Here is a 17,169-nt window from a genome sequence, read left to right on the forward strand (position 1 = left end):
ATTAACAGAGGAATTTCAATAATATAGAAATAAATTGTGTCAAGGATTGGGTGGGTGTGTTTGTGTGTGTGTGTGGAGCTTTGTTTTTTTCAATCTCTTGAATAATAGTTTAAAGAGGGAGGGAGTAGGAGAGGAGCCTGCCCCTGTGATGCTACTAGACACCGTCTGCTTCCTCTGGGAGCTAGGAGTTGTTAACCCTTCTCTACCTGGCTCAGATACTCTGGTTAACATGCAGGTATTTAGTTAACCCTTCTCTACCTGGCTCAGATGCTCTCAGTATCATACTGACAGGTGTTAAGAGATGGTAGGGGACTGTTATAGTGGAAAGGTCAGGGAAGAACACCAATACTGAGTACACCCAGTCTGTTAACTTAGGTTCTGATTTGCGGAAATGGTCCCAGTTGGTGAAAGAGGGGCTGAACCACACCTCAGTGGTGTGTGGACTGGGAGGGGAGGAGGGCAAACGGGGATCCCATTCTGGTTGTTGAGTTCTAGGTACCGGTTTTCCGTTTCTCTCACAGCCCCGGTGTGTGTTTTGGCAAAGACTGGTCAGTGTAAGTAGGAAACAGAGGGTATCCAAGGTAACTTACTGAAACATGTTGGATTCATTAGACCCCCCCCCCCCCGTTCCTCTCACAGGGCTGTTTTACTATAGGTTAATGATGATGTCACAGAGCTTCTGAGGGAATTTAAAAACTGGGGAGGGACCTACTGTATATAAAGTAGTACTCTGCATATACTTCCCCTACCTTACATTCTCTCTCTGCTACATACTCCCACTCTCTCTGCCTCTGTTTAGCAGTCTCCCCCTCCACTACTCTCCCACTCTCTCTACCTCCTGCTGGCTTCAGGGTTCACATGAACAGTGCTCTGTACACATGGGACACAGGCAGGGGGAGGACATCTGGAAATAAATAAATATATCCTCTCTGCTAATGAAGACGAGCAATTCCCCACGGTCACGCTTTTATTAGAATGGTGTTTTTATCTCTTTCTAATGATCGTTATCTTTATCTCCCCCATTCTCTTTTTTTTCTCTCTCTCTGTCTGTTTCTCTTGCTTTGTTTGGCTGCCTGGTGATCGTGGTGTGAGGTCTGTCTCTATCCTCCGCTGGCTGTATGTTTCTGGTCATGTGGGCTAGGCCTCGCCCGCAGGACCAATCTCTCCGGGAAACATCTGTATCCCGTCCTGTGTCCACATCTCAAGGGCCAAGCCCCAAACCCCGGTCCGTCAGCACTGGCATTCCCCTCCTTTTCCCCGGCCCTTACCTTGCCTCTCCATAGCAACAAGACGGTGTATGGTTCAGTGTATAGTGTGAGCATCTGCATTGCCTCTGAACTCTATCCCAATGATTGCCTTCTGCATTCTTAAATGTAGTGGAATGGAATCTATGGAATCTAAATGAAGGTTAGAAAACATAATCTAGCAACATTTGGAGATAAATCATTCCAGGAAAGCCCAGACCAATCAATAGGTGTCTGTAATCTCCCCCATCTCTAAATGAGTTTTTTTAAAGCCGGTAATGATCCTGTCTGCTTCCATCAGAGATGGACGTTTTTTCTGAATTTACACCCAGTGCACTATAGCTCTGTGTGGGAGGCTGGGGCCTGGTAGTGTCCCGAGCTTCACTTGTTTTAGCTGGGGAGCTGTGTGTACAGTTGTGTGTGGATGGGGTTGCTGTGTGCTGTTGCCTGCAGGTAGCTGAGTGCAGTAGTACTGGGTAGTTGTGTTTGTAGAAAGAACCATCTCACCACCTCTACCCTGCTCTGCTCTCCTCTCTGCCTGACTACACTTTAATATTCCCCCTCTAATGAAGCGCTAAATGGAGGATGAGTAGAGCTCTGATTGGGTGTAATTTAGTGCTTTACCTCCTCTGCTGGGAAAGCAGTGTCTTTTAGGAATGAACAGGTCCACTGCAGGCTAGACTATTTAAAGAAGATCAACTGACTGTAGACTTTGACCGCCGTTTGTATTGGATCTAGCATGTGTTATGACACAGTGGGGTTTAGACTGTGTCCTCGTTCCTGAGATAATGCCTCATTGGGCGTGACAAATTAGATTTTTTCCCCCCAAATAGTATAAGTCCTGTATATGACAGTCAAAATAGTGCCTTGAATCCCTCCCTGAGCACCTGATGTATGAGCCATAGGCTGCAGACAATACCTGGTGTTCAGTAAATGTCCTCTAGGAGGATCTAAGAGCAGTCTGGGCCCGTAACTACTACAGTCCTAATGGGACCTTGGTCCAGATCCAGCCCATAGTTTCCCCCAAACACGCCTGAAGAGTGATCTCTCCTCAGAAACACCCAGAGAGAAGTAACTCTGAGTCTTCTGTACTATGAGAATACTCTATGAATGGTGAAAAGGTACTACTGAGAGACACTGCTCAAGCTGAAGCTCTGCCATTTGGCAGCTCAGACTCTCTCTCGACAGTCCTGGCTAGCTCAGGGAAGAGAAAGAGAAATAGAGAGGAATAGTGAAAGATGGAGAGAGATGTTATGGTGCAGGACCAGAGTTGACCCTAGTCTTCCAGGGGCTTGGGAGCCTGCTGTGTTTTTAGCTCTAGGCCATCAGCAACAAGGTCCTCTTGGAGTCTGGCCGACACACTGGTCCCAACTCTGGATATCTGGATCGCACTCATGAAATGAACATGGGATGGTTGAAGAATGGAAAACAGGGTCTGTTGCCCTTGGCTTTGTTGGGGAATATGAAATACAGTGTTTCTGGTCTGGTGAGGAGGCCACTCTGACCACCCTGCTGAGTTCTGCCTGGACAAACCAAGAGCATGAGGGGAAAATGGACTGGCCACTGCTTGGTCCAATCTGCACACTCAGACCATGAAGAGGAGTGTGTTATTTTTTCTGGAATGGGTCTGTTAGTATTTTGGTGTGGAATAAGCTTTTTATTTTTCCTCAACTTTATTTCAACTTAGGCGGGGAATTCACACATTAACAAAAAAACTCCATCTCTACGTACTAGCTCTGGGACTTTTTTACCACCTCCTCTCGCTAATAAAGAAAACCGCTTTGACAGTTTGTTTTCGTGGCTTCTACTAGACTGTTGTTGGCCCATACCCTGGGCCATGGGGTTGAGGGGAAGGAGGGGGGAATGAGGAGGGGGGGGGTCCTCATTGTGTCCTGACTACTGCCATTTCCTGTTTGTGTGCCAGCGGTGCTTCCTTCCTCTGCAGTGCCCAGGAAAACCTTCAACACACCTTCCTGTTCTGATCTGGTTTCTGTTGTTACATATCTCACACCTCTGAAATTAGGACATCAAAACAAGGAGAACACATTCCCAGTCACTCAGGGTAGGTAGGTAGGCAGGCAGGCAGGCAGACAGACTGACAGACAGACAGACAGACAGACCTATGATGTTTTCTCCCATCCAACCACCCAGCTAATGAATGATTGAACACTTGTTTTGAGATCTACCATTTGTGTTTTTAAGGCATTGTCATGTAGATTAAAATGAACCAACAAAATGATGTAGTCCTAAAGAGACTGTATGTATTTCTAAGCATCCCTCTCTTTTGTCTTTCTCTCCTCCTTCTCTCTCTCCCCGTCTCTCTAGCGGTAGAAGAAGGCGAGTCGTCGGAGTTTGCAGGGAACTGGGATTCATCGTCTGTCCAAACAGGTATCCGCTTTGTTATTCGTAAGTGTGCAGCCTGCCAGGCAGCTGTCAGATCTGCGACACAGATTAGATTCTATATGTCACATTCCAGGTCCACCGCCAGACTACCCACTGAATCAGAATCTTTAATATCAATTCCACATGGCCCAGAATGTTCTGCTCTGAGGGAGAGGGGGATGAGAGAGGGAGATATGGCGTGAGGGAGAGAGAGCTTTTCACAGGACGCTAATGTCCAGGCCTGCATGTGAGAGCAGACAGGACTCTGGGGCTCCAGCAGTCTCACATCCTGTTTGAGGTTTTGGTGGTAAAGTAGCTGCACTGAATCAACTCCCCTGTCCTCCCTCCCTCCCAGCCTGCTTTATCCAGCTATTCACATAGGGCCTATAGCACAGCAGTGGGATGGGTTCCTGATGGGCCCAAATAGCATCATGGTGATTGCAATCAAGATCATTTGTTAAGGATTCCATTTGATTAATGCATTGCACCCACTTCAATGTTCTTTACATGCAGTGCAGACCCACAGTCACAGCCATGGAGTCATTGGTATGGCTGTACCTGGAGATGATGCAGCAGATTAATGGACCCATTTTTACGGAACACGGTATGAGGATGGTGACTGACTGATTATGGTGACATGTTGGCCTCTAGTCTTTGAGTCAGCCCAACATTATGAAGGAGAATATTTATTCTGTTATTTTACTGCAGTGAGAGATAAGAGAGCTGAATGTTCTTTATCTAAACGGTGCTCTCTCTCTCTCTGCCCTCCTTCTCTCCCTCCCTCACTCTGTCGGTTCTTCTGGGAGGGAGAATTGGAAAGTGAGGCCCTGAGGGTGTGATGAGGCAGGGGCTTCTGGTGGGGGGGTTGGGGGATGCTGACTGAGGTCCTGGGTGGCTGGAAAGTGCTTTATGTGTGAGATACAGCAGGAAGGGGAGTCCCAGTGCTCTCACTAGCTCTGCTCTCTTCCTCCCTGCTGTTTCTCTTCACCTCTTCCCCACACACACACAGACAATCTCGCTCTATCATTCTCTCTCTTGTGTTTGTTTGTGCTCCTGTGTTCAGGCTCAGGGGGGCTGCCCGCCATTTCTTATTTAAAAATCTAAAAAACCTTCCTTCCCTTTATTCCCTGGGAGATGATGTCGACAAGGACACTGGCAGGCTTTTGCTGGTATTAAATTCAAATATTTTTCCTTCCCTTCTCTGGAAAATGTGTGTCGAGTTTGGAAAGAGCAGCAGGGGGGGGGGGGGGGGGGGGGTTAGGGACGAGCCCCCCCCCACCCCTGAGGGCCCCTTTGGTCTGTCCCACAGGAGGTGCCTGCCTACCCCCTCCTCTCCACATCCCACCCTCCACCCCAGCCTCCTTGAGACAGAAAAACAACACATCCCTCCCTGGCCCAGAGGGGGAGAAACGGAAAAGAGAAAAGACAGAAAATGAGCCAGGTCTGACACTGTAGACCAAGAGAGGGAGAGGGTGGAAAGCATGGAGAGGATGAGTGAGATTGAGTGAGGAAGCGAGAGGGGGGGGGGGTTTGGATAGTAGTACAGACGTTTGTCATTTCTGTGGAAGGAGGAGGAGGGGCCGTCAGTGGTGATGTTTTAATAAGTGCCACTAGAGCTGTGGAGTTCAGCCTTGTTTTGCTGGCTTCCTGTTGGAAAGATCCCACTGCTTCACTGTCTGATAGAGATCACCAGGGTTAAGCACACAACACATGCTCAAGTCTAATTGTATTTGTCACATACTTCATAAACAACAGGTGTGGACAAACAATGAAATGCTTACAGGCCCTTCGCAACAATGCAGAGAGAAAAACATGGAGAAATAATAGAAAAGTAATAACAGGTAATAATAAATACACAATGAGTAGCGATAACTTGGCTATATACACGCTATGCTACAGGCAGAATTTTTGCGAGGTGACGGTTTCTCCATGACCTCTTACATACACAATCAATGCAGACACACACACTGCACCCTGTCCATGTGGACTGTGATTCATGGTGGAAAAAGTAGTCTCATATCCCTGAGCAAAGGGCCGATAAGGGGCTGTAATGGAGCTGAATTAGATTATTTCATTCATTTCCTCCCACAGCCATTGGCTGGCCGTTGCATCAGCGACACCAATGAGAAGGGCCTTTCCCCCCCCCCCCCCGGCCCTGCCATTACACCATTGGGCTGTGGGTGTTGTCTGTGACCTCACTACTGAACAGTATGGTGTTCTCGCTATAGGAACAGTATGGTGTTCTCGCTATAGGAACAGTATGGTGTTCTCGCTATAGGAACAGAATGGTGTTCTCGCTATAGGAACAGTATGGTGTAAGGACAGTGCAGCAGACAGAGATGCTAAATGAGATGCTAAGCTAACATTACAGGCACCAAAGGCATAAGCATCACAACACATGCACCCATTTTTAGAAGAAGAAAGTTTCTAAAGACTTTTGTTATTGAAAACATATCAGACTTCCAATCCAACAGTCAGGGATTCAATTAGTTAAAAAAAAACATGTGTGCTGTAATTTGGAGGATGTTTCCACGATAGTTTGACGGTTTTGTGCGTTGTTTGTGTGTTATGTCTGTGTATTTGTTGGGTTATAGTGTGTGTGTTGTTTTGATTCCAGGATGTCCCTTTAACAGTGTGTGTTGGATCACTCCACTGTCTCTCTCTCTCTCTCTGCAAAGTGAGATGTCAGTCAGTCTCGTGGCTGTGCACGCTTTCAGTCCCCTCCGGGCTCCAACCTGAGTGTGCGCCAGCCGTCCAGGGGAAAGAATGTACTGGTTTTATTTTTCCCCTTGAAAGGAGGAGAGGAGGAGGAGGAGGAGGAGAAGATATTACAAGGGGCAGACTGAGACACAGGAGGACGGCCCTCCTTTCTGTCCTCGCTAACTAATGTATGGACATCTTGATGATGTAGACTAGAGGACAGTTTGAAAAAGAGGACACGTGTCTCTCTCTCTCTCTCGTTCTCTCATTTGTCTCCCTCTTCCTTTTTTCTCTCGCCATCTCCCTATATAAACCTCTGGAGGTCCATAATATATTTTTTAATTTCCCCAAGGCAACGACAGGAAAACAGTTTTAATGTGCGAGGAGGAGGTGTGTGCTAGCGTGTGTGTGTGAAGCCACGGGCTGGAACAGGTGATGGCATTGGTGAGCAGCTGTCAGGCTGTTTGTGTGTGATTTAATTCGCTCCCTTCCATGACACTCCTTTTGGTTTTCATCAGCCTCTCTGGGTGGAGGGGCTGGTGTTGGGTGCTGCGCTCCCCTGCCTCCCTGCCTCTCTGGGGGGGGGGGGGGGGGGACACACTGAGCCTGGTACACAGTGCTTCTGCTGGCTCCCTGGGGGGAGCCCCGTATTTTGAAAAAAAAAGTTGGCAGAGGACAGGGGAGCTGTGGAGAGAGGCCTGCTTTAAATAGGTCCCCCTGTTTACTGGGAGAAGGAGAGGGCTCCCCAGAGAGACGGGGGGGGGGGGGGGGGGGGGGGTGCGGCTGCGTCCGGCTGCACCTGCTCAGCCTGTGTCTGTGTCCCAGACCCCAGTCCTTTTGTTAGTACCCATACTGGACGCACCTGACAGCCTAGAGGCCAGTTCAGGAGGTTCACAGATTCATACAACATTGTACAAATGGTAAAGAACCTTTTCTCACACTGTAAACCCAGTGAACCTCCCATGGTGATTATCGGTGGCTATTTTAAGGGCACAAAGTGTTACATTTTTTCCTGAACAGTGAGAGCCACATGCCTTGGTCACTCAGAATATTCCACACATGTTTTTTTCACTCCATAAATAGTTTTGACCTTCTTTTTGAAACATTTACCAGGCATAGTGAATACAATGGTACAGTTGAAGTCGGAAGTTTACATAGACTTCAGCCAAGAAGCCAAAAATGTAGACCTCCACGTGTCTTGTTCATCCTTGGGAGCAATTTCCAAACGCCTGAATGTACCACGCTCATCTGTCAAAACAATAGCACCCAAGTATAAACACCATGAGACCACGCAGCCGTCATACCGCTCAGGAAGGAGAATAGTTCTCCTAGAGATGAACGTACTTTGGTGCGAGAAGTGTAAATCAATCCCAGAACAACAGCAAAGGACCTTGTGAAGATGCTGGAGGAAACAGGTGCGCAAGTATCTATATCCACAGTAAAACGCTCAGCAAAGAAGAAGCCACTGCTCCAAAACCATCATAAAAAAGCCAGACTACGGTTTGCAACTGCACATGGGGACAAAGATCATACTTTTTGGAGAAATGTCCTCTGGTCTGATGAAACAAAAATAGGACTGTTTGGCCATAATGACCATCGTTATGTTTGGTTGGAAAAAGGGGGAGGGTTGCAAGCCAAAGAGCATCATGTTGTGAGGGTGCTTTGCTGCAGCAGGGACTGGTGCACTTCACAAAATAGATGGCATCATGAGGGAGGAAAAGGATGTGGATATATTGAAACAACATCTCAAGACATCAGTCAGGAAGTTGAAGCTTGGTCGCAAATGGGTCTTCCAGATGGGCATTGACCCCAAGCATACTTCCAAAGTTGTGGCAAAATGGCTTAAGGACAACAAAGTCAAGGTATTGGAGTGGCCTTCATAAAGCCCTGACCTCAATCCAATAGAAAATGTGTGGGCAGAACTGAAAAAGCGTGTGTGAGCAAGGAGGCCTACAAACCGGACTCCGTTACACCAGCTCTGTCAGGAGGAATGGGTTCAAAATTCACCCAACTTATTGTGGGAAGCTTGTGGAAGGCTACCCTAAACGTTTGACCAAAGTTAAACAATTTCAAGGCAATGCTACCAAATACTAATTGAGTGTATGTAAACTTCTGACCCACTGGGAATGTGAGGAAAGAAATAAAAGCTGAAATAAATAATTCTCTCTACTATTATTCTGACATTTCATATTCTTAAAATAAAGTGGTGATCCTAACTGACCTAAGACAGGGAATTTTCACTAGGATTAAATGTCAGGAATTGTGAAAAACTGAGTTTAAATGTATTTGGCTAAGGTGTATGTAAACTTCTGACTTCAACTACATGTACCTCACCAGGCCTGTTTTTCTTACTGTCTATGTGCTGTACCTGACTCAGTGAAGTGGAGCATTCCTTCTGAATCCCCTCTCAAACATACTCCGCTAGAGCTATTTGCAGTCCATCCATGTTTTACTTCACTTGGCTGCCGCTGGTTGGTTTGAATGTTTGTGTGCTGTGGAGAGTTGAAAGGCAGCCTTGTACTCTTGTTGTTTTTTATAAAAACACTGGTTTTGTGGAACTTGGAGCTCGTATTTTTCTAACTCCCAGGCAGGCTGGATAGTGATGGCGGTGGAGTGGTGTACCGGCCGTGTTTGGGCGACCCAGGGCCAGGTGTCCTGCAGATTTACGCCTCTCTTAGCGCAAGTGTGTCCCAAACAGGCCTCCGTCCTGGCTCACAGCACTGCTCCAACACCTAGTCCTGACTCTGTGCTCCATCCGCTCATACAGTTTATTTCTCTCTCTCTCTCCCTCTCACTCACTCACTCACTCACTCTCTCTGAGGACTCCAATAAAGTGTCTGTATTCTGTTTGCGGTATGCCTGTATTCTCCCTCTGTGTACAGTACGATCAAGTCACACTTCCGTTGCGTGCCCACTGTATGAGTAATAGGAAACTGCTCTGCCTCCAGAGGTCAGGACATTGGGACTGGAACTAGCCAGGGGGATCGTAACGAGCTTCACTTTAAATGTCAAAACTCAAAAGGCACTTAAATGTAGGTTTTGGTTCTGAGCATTTTGAGCGGAGGGGAGGGAGCATCTCTGAACATTCCCAGACATTTGACTAGTATTTCAGTTCAGCTGGTGTTTATTCCAAGTCAAATAATATTTGTTAAGCTGATTATAAGAGGTGAGAGTAGATCTCTTTACCTCCGTGTACATCTAAGATGGGGATCGCAGTACTCTGATGGTGCAGTGAGGGAGGGAGAAAGAGAGACTCTCTGTCTTTGCTGTTGCCTTTGTCTTGTCTTGTCTCCCCCGTCGCATGCCTGGCGGTGTCCATTAAGCCCACATCGCCCAGCTCCTAATTATTTCCACATCTCACGTTGGAGCTTTGCACCGTTAAAACAGGAGGAAAAAAACATATCAACCTAACGAGCGGTAATTAGCGGGTCCCAGCAAGGCGGGCCTCTCCTCAGCAACACCACTGCTCTGTGGATTCTGTTAATTCACTTCTCTTCATCTAATTACCCCACACAAACATGTCTGTTTGCCTTTCCTCTGAGAGGGAGCAAGAGCGGGAGAGGGGCATTATCTACAAACATTAGACACCCTCCTCCCTCTCATAAACACACACACACACAATCTATGAGGCTTAATCAGCAGATATGAAAAGTGTGACCTTATTCATGAGGAAATAATTAGTTGAATAAAATCTGAAAGTACACTTGCCAACGAGCAAATTATTACTCTTAGCATACTGTATCTCCATAGCATTAAAGCGAATTGAAATCAAACCAATTACTGATTATTACAGTATATTGTAAGAGTATTACTTTGAGCACAACCTGCTGGTATGCAGTGATTCCTTTCTCCTCTACAACCAGGAAGTGCCAGTCCAGTTGTAGATGTTAAGGGGAAGGGTTAAGATGACCATCCTATCATTACTGTAGGACCATGTTCTCACCCTGTTAACTCCACTGGTCTCTTCTTAAATGTACACCTCTTCTCCAAGTGTTTCTCCAGTTTCCTCCTCTTCTCTTTCTGACCATTACTCCATTTTCTGTCCCAGGTGATTTTTTTGAGGGGGGATATATGGAGATTGTACATTGTCTCAGCCCAAAATAAGTATGTGAATAGTCTGCCAAATTGTATTTGACAGTATTTTTAAATACTTATTTCAAATAGTCTTTTCGAATACCTAGGTTAACTGCATGGGAGTGTATTCGAGTCAATGTATTTGAGTATTTTAAATACTTTCCAAGTTTATTTCCAAATACATTTTACATTTAACTACTTGTATTTTCAAATAAAAAGTATCTGAATACTTACTTCCAATGTATGTGAAAGTAATTGAGATATTTGAAATAGTTTTTGAACGCAAGTCTGGTGCGTGTTTGTGTATGTGAGTTAATTTTATCTGACTGTGTGTGTATGTAAATGTGTGTGCGTGTGTACTATGTGTTTGTGTAAATGTGTGTATGAGTGTTTGTTTTTTGTGTGTTTTTGCCTCTTGGCGTGGTGACGGTCTGTGACTCAGAGATAATGGCTCTCCGCAGAGTGGGGGACAGGAGCTCCAGCTGGCACAGGGAGACATGACGTGTGCTGCTGGGATTACCACTGCACGCCATGCAGACCCTGCCTGTGTCCCCAACACTCCTCCACCCCTGGAAGCCCTAGGCCCTCATTAAGTGTCCCTACTCTGGATGGGATACCGGGGAGGGGGGCAGCCAGGAGTGGACTATTAAATGAGGGATAAAACAAACATATGAATGCAAAAGTAGAGGAGGAGAGGGGGTATAGGATAATGTAATGGGGTCAGTTAAAACTGCCTTTGAGGGTAAAATGTGTTCTTGGGTAGGTATTGTTTTATGCAGACAGTGGTCAGGAGCATTGAGTTTAAACGGCATGTATTTTAAGATGAAACGTATCAATCATTATCTCCACAACTATCTTGTCAGAATACCTGCTGCCATGTCTGCCTAACAGAGAAAGGTGTTACGACCTACGACCTTATTAACCTCACACAGACATGTCATTTGTGTTTGCTACATGATATCTAGGAACATTATCGTTTACTATTTGCAGAGGAAAACTGGCCACTAGCAGGGCTGTCATTGCATTAACCATTGACAGAGCACTGTGCATGTTTAGCTCTCCAACCTAGCAGACAGGTAGGCAGAAAGCAGGCTGTCTGGATGAGAAATATGGTCTCTCAGAATATATCTGGGGGCATAAAGAGGCCTTGTTCATCTGAATGGCCATTTAGAAATCATTAGTCTCCTTGGACACCACTTCCAACGTAAGCCCTCATTTCATTTTGGTTTCCTCCCCTCAAATTGAATTATGTTTGAAAACACTCTGCGCGTCTCAAACGACTCTGCAGAGCCTTATTAGTAATGACCTCAGCACACATTACGGCACATCTAGGTGTGTGTGCGTCTGGTTGGGTAATATTGTATTGTGTTTTGTCTTTGCCTGTGAGGGCGGTGTTGCTGTGTGAATGATAACATTCAACTATAGGACTTTATCTTCGATATGGTGCCAGTGTTAGACTTTACAACTGTGCAGTAACGTTTAGCTGTAAACCCTCTCCTAACCATTGTGAGTCCTATTACAGTGGTGTGGTCTACACCAGGTAGAGAAGCCAGCTCACTTTTTTTACGTTGACTAGTATCCGTCACCTCTCCCGAAAAACGATTCTCCGCCAATCAGGACCATTATCCTCTCATCTCCTCCTTCCAGATAAATAGTGTGCTCTGTGTTCATCAGGGCCACTGCTGGAGCTGCAGTGGGTACAGCTGGGGTGCGCACCACCACCGTATCAATCTTCCCCAGTAGCAGGCACATCCAGGGAGGCCTAATGACGGAGGCAGCAGCACTGTGTAGAAGGCCTCTAAATGAAGTGTGCTCCGGACCCCCCCCCTGAGACCCCCTCCTCCATCAGAGATTTGAAAGGCTTACTGGAGGAGAGGGGGCTGCTGTAGAGTGGGGGTGGTGGGGGGCTGAGGAGGGGTTGCTGTATGGCATGGGGCGCCCCCCCCCCCCCCCCCACACACACACACACACACACACACCAAACACCCTCCCAACCGTGCCAGGCACTCTCATCCTCTCCTCTTCCTCCTGCCGAGCCCCATCCATCTCCCTGAGCCCTGTGGAGAAGAGGGAAGGAGAGATGGGGGGGGGGGGGGGGGGGGAGAGGTGGAGAGGGGAAGAGCAAGGTCCCATCTGGCTCCTCCCTTGTTGTCATGGTAGCCGGTTGTGCTGGCATGTACTGGAGTTGGCAGTACCCATACCTCTGGCGTGAGGGCACCTGGGGGAATGACGGTGTGTGTGTGTGTACACATGCATGTATTAATGTTAGTTAGATTGTGCATTCATGTGTGTGCATGTGTTTGACTGCTAATATGCATTTCCTCTGTCATGGATGAAAGATTGTTTAAGGCGCATATCAATGAATATGTGGGTGTGTTCATGTCTAGACGTGTAAAGGTGCCTGTGTCTTTGTGACTGCAGTGTAGGACTGTGTCCGTGTAGCATCAGTTAGGGGCCACTCTCCTCCCTGTCCAGACGGTGCTCTCACCACTGGACAGATGGCCATAACCCTCCCTCCCACTCTTTCCCCCCTAAATGCTCCATTCATCCCTCCATCCATTCATCCCACCATCCACCCTCCGCATCTCTCCCCGAGAGGACAAGTGTGGAATTAGAGCACCTCCACACACAGTCTCTATCTCCCTGATCCAGCCCAGACACTCTCTCTCCCTACCTAAGTTGTGCTGTGGGGCTGGGGTCATGGGCCAGAGCCCATTATCAGCAGCAGAATGGCGGGCGGGAAGAGCGCTGGGCACTGCCAAATCAAAGCTTTGGAGTGCAGGAATGGCCTCCTCCTGCTCTCCTCTGATTGCACAAGTCCACCATGATTAGACAGGATGTGGAGCCTTAGGGAGCCAGCCAGCAAAACCACCCCCACTCCCTCTCCATCTCTCTTTCCCTTTACCACCCTCCTCTTCTGCACTGACATTCCCCATCTCTCTTTCTTTCTCTCTGTCCCTTTCCCTCCCTCCCTCCTCAGTCTCCAGTCCTTTTGGAACAGAGCGTTTAATGTGATAATAAGGTGTGAAAATGGAGCCACAATGGTGGAGGGAGGATTGTGGAGGCCGATTTTTCCACTGGTCCTCCTCTCTGCATGCCATGAGTGGCAGCGTGGGCACACAGGCTGGCATGAGTCGTCTCCCTCCAGAGCCCTGAGTCCTTATACACCCTCTAATGCCACCTCACATAGACTCTCCATTAGAGAGCACACACAGGGCATGTGACCAGGGACATCTTTAGTATGAGATGGACTTGAAATAGTGCTTGTCCCGTTCAATTGCTGGTACAAATTGACTCAATAAAAAAATAATCTATTACCTCTGACCAATCTCCAGTAGATCAGTAGTTCCGGCTGTATGAGTCACATGCTGGTACTCAGTTTCCCTCTCTCTGTGTTTTTGTCCCAGATGTCCCTGCTGCATTGGACCGCGAGGCGGCGAGGAAGGAACGGCGTGCAGCCCTAGAGGATGGGGACCACAGTGTCACCAGCCATGACGACCGCATTGGGGATGATGACCTGGACGATGAGTCCATCTTCACCTGCGACAACTGCCAGCAGGACTTTGAGTGTCTGGCGAAGCTGACTGACCACCGCACCAACCACTGCCCTGCAGGTAAGACATCATACACACACTGAGATTAATACACTACACTGCAGGTAAGATAAACACAGGGTGGGCTACATCCACAAACAGTTATTTTGGGGCCAGGGGACTCGGGTCGTTACCACCTTTCAGTTCAATCAATCCAATACCTTGAGTAGTATTTAAGCTACATTATGTAACGTTTTGGGTGACCTGACCAAATTCACATGGACATGTGACTTATAGATCTGTCATTCACATAGAAATCAAGTCTAAGAAGAAAGGTAGATCTGATCTATGTGCTCTATTTCTATGCTTCCCGTTCTTACATTTTGTTTTTGCGTCTTTTACTTTCGGTTTTGTACACCCGCTTCAATCCGCTGAAAATACAAACATTTTTGTTATGGAAAATATATTTCACAGTGGTTTAAATGGTACAATGATTCTCCACACTATACATGGTTGTTTTGTCACTAACTGAAATTGGGCGAATTACAGAACCAGTCAAAAGTTTTGACACACCTACTCATTCAAGGGTTTTTCTTTTTGTACTATTTTCTACATTGTAGAATAATAGTGAAGACATAAACTATGAAATAACACATGGAATCATGTAGTAACCAAAAAAGTGTTTCACAAATCACAATATATTTTAGATTCTTCAAAGTAGCCACCCTTTGCTTTGATGACAGCTTTGCACACTCTTGGCACTCTCTCAACCAGCTTCACCTGGAATGCTTTTCCTACAGTCTTGAAGGAGTTCCCACATGCTGAGCATTTGTTGGCTGCATTTCCTTCAGTCTGCGGTCCAACTCATCCCAAACCATCTCAATTGGGTTGAGGTCAGGTGATTGTGTAGGCGAGGTCATCTGATGCAGCTTTCTTGGTAAAATTGCACTTGCACAGCCTGGAGGTGTGTTGGGTCATTGTCCTGTTGAAAAACAAATTATAGTCCCACTAAGCGCAAAACAGATGGGATGGTGTATTGCTGCGTTAGCCATGCTGGTTGTGTGCCTTGAATTCTAAATAAATCAGACAGTGTCACCAGCAATGCACCTCCACACCATCACACCACCTCCTCCATGCTTCACGGTGGGAACTACACATGCGGAGATCATCCGCTCACCTACTCTGCTCCCCAAAAAGATATGGCGGTTGGAAGCAGAAATCTCAAATTTGGACTCATCAGACCAAAGGACAGATTTCCACCAGTCTAATGTCCATTGCTTGTGTGTCTAGGCCCATGCAAGTCTATTCTTCTTATTGGTGTCCTTTAGTAGTGGTTTATTTGCAGCAATTCAACCATGAATGCCTGATCCACACAGTCTCCTTTGAACAGTTGATGCTGAAATGTGTCTGTTACTTGAACTCTGTGAAACATTTATTTGGGCTGCAATTTCTAAGGCTGGTAACTCTAATGAACTTATCCTCTGCAGCAGAGGTAACTCTGGGTCTTACTTTCCTGTGGCGGTCCTCATGAGAGTCAGTTTCATCATAGCGCTGATGGTTTTTGTGACTGCGCTTGAAGACATTTTCAAAGTTATTGACATTTTCCAGATTGACTGACTTTCATGTCAGTCATAATGGACTGTTGTTTCTCTTTGCTTATTTGAGCTGTTCTTGTCATAATATGGACTTGGTATTTTACCAAATAAGGCTATCTTCTGTATACCACCCCTACCTTGTCACATCACAACTGATTGGCTCAAATGCATTAAGAAGGAAAAAAACATTCCACAAATGAACTTTTAACAAGGCACACCTGTTAATTGAAATGTATTCCAGGTGACTACCTCATGAAGCTGGTTGAGAGAATGCAAGAGTGTGCAAAGCTGTCATCAAGGCGAAGGGTGCTACTTTGAAGAACCTCAAATATGAAATCTATTTTGATTTGTTTAACACTTCTTAATTTTATTTTTTTGTGGTGTCTTCACTATTATTCTACAATGTATAAAACAAATTATTATTTTGGTTATTACATGGTTCCATATGTGTTATTTCATAGTTTTGATGTCTTCATTATTATTCTACGATGTAGAAAAGAGTAAAAATGAAGAGAAACCCTTGAATGAGTAGGTGTGCCCAAACTTTTGACTGGTACTGTGTAAGAATTGTAATAACCAGGAAATTACAGCGAAAGGTCTTCATAGTGCATCTTTAAATGGTAGCATATCAAATAATTTTTTCCCCATAGTCATTATATTGTTGAATTGTAGCAAATGTGCACAGTAAATGCTGGGTGGACCCCATCACGGGTAGCTAAAGGTCTGCAGTTTTCAGAATAAGGAGGTGTGTGAATATGTGCACATTGCCATGATAGACTGGATGGAATCGGGCCCTGTGTCCTTATGTAACTGTCTGACTGGGTTTGCTTTGGTATGTATATTCAGTGTTGTACCTTTTGACCCATCTCAGTTTAATTCCATTCAGACCTTGGTGTACTGGTGTAGATTAAACAAGTTAGCTATGTGAGCGCATTTACATTTGATATTTCACTTCAAGCCTTAGACACATGATTGGTTCTGACTGGCTAAGCCCCCCCCCCCCACTCTCCGGGCTCCTATTGCTGTTGGCTGTAGTCATACGCCACTAACACCAGTGTTGTTTAGTGTTCCTAAGGGACAGACTTGTTTTAAAGCTAACACAGGTCACACAATAGGAGTTATTAGGAGCGTTGGAATTAATGGAAGGCTCCAGGGCCCCCTGCAGGAGCATCTGGTTCCAGATTAATCAAGGCTCCTTAATGACCGCAAAAACGATCGACAGAGCCACTCAAGCTCCTAACATAACAGCCCGTAGCGCGATTTTGTGTGTGTGTTTGATAGGGGAGGGGGAGTCACGTTGGGGACTATGGGAGGGGGAGCTTAGTGTGAGTTCAGACAGGGAAAGGGAGCATGGCCTGAGCTCACACAGGGTAGGTGTATGACTGAGTGACCCAGGGGTTGGTTGGACATTAGATACTTAACGTTTACGTATTGTGTTGCGTACACCCTAATGCTGAATGACACTGGATGACCCAGAACTGAAACGTGTCTCACGCTGATGTTCCTCTTTGGCGACTCCCTCCCTTCCTCCGCCTGTCAGAGTGAAGGCTGGGAGATGTGATTTCAGCTCAGAGTCAAGGGAGAACTACATGTTGCTGAGTGAAGAGAGAGTGAAAGAAAAGAAAGAAGGAAAGAAATGAA

The 17,169-nt window shown here is 46.4% G+C and overlaps 1 protein-coding gene across 3 annotated transcripts in view; it reads left to right on the top strand.

The window, feature by feature from the left end:
* LOC110501822 (zinc finger protein 423) overlaps positions 1-17,169 on the top strand; it is a 147,808-nt gene that overhangs the window by 24,681 nt on the left and 105,958 nt on the right. For 2 of the 3 annotated variants that reach the window (XM_036954070.1, XM_036954086.1), the window contains exons 2-3: positions 3,570-3,650; positions 13,808-14,014. In XM_036954070.1, the coding sequence (XP_036809965.1) occupies positions 3,570-3,650; positions 13,808-14,014 (288 nt within the window). The remainder of the gene's footprint in view (positions 1-3,569; positions 3,651-13,807; positions 14,015-17,169) is intronic. The other variant, XM_036954080.1, reaches the window with a different exon arrangement.

This window comes from Oncorhynchus mykiss, chromosome 2 (genome assembly GCF_013265735.2).
Source record: "Oncorhynchus mykiss isolate Arlee chromosome 2, USDA_OmykA_1.1, whole genome shotgun sequence".
In the NCBI taxonomy this organism is placed as follows: domain Eukaryota; kingdom Metazoa; phylum Chordata; class Actinopteri; order Salmoniformes; family Salmonidae; genus Oncorhynchus; species Oncorhynchus mykiss.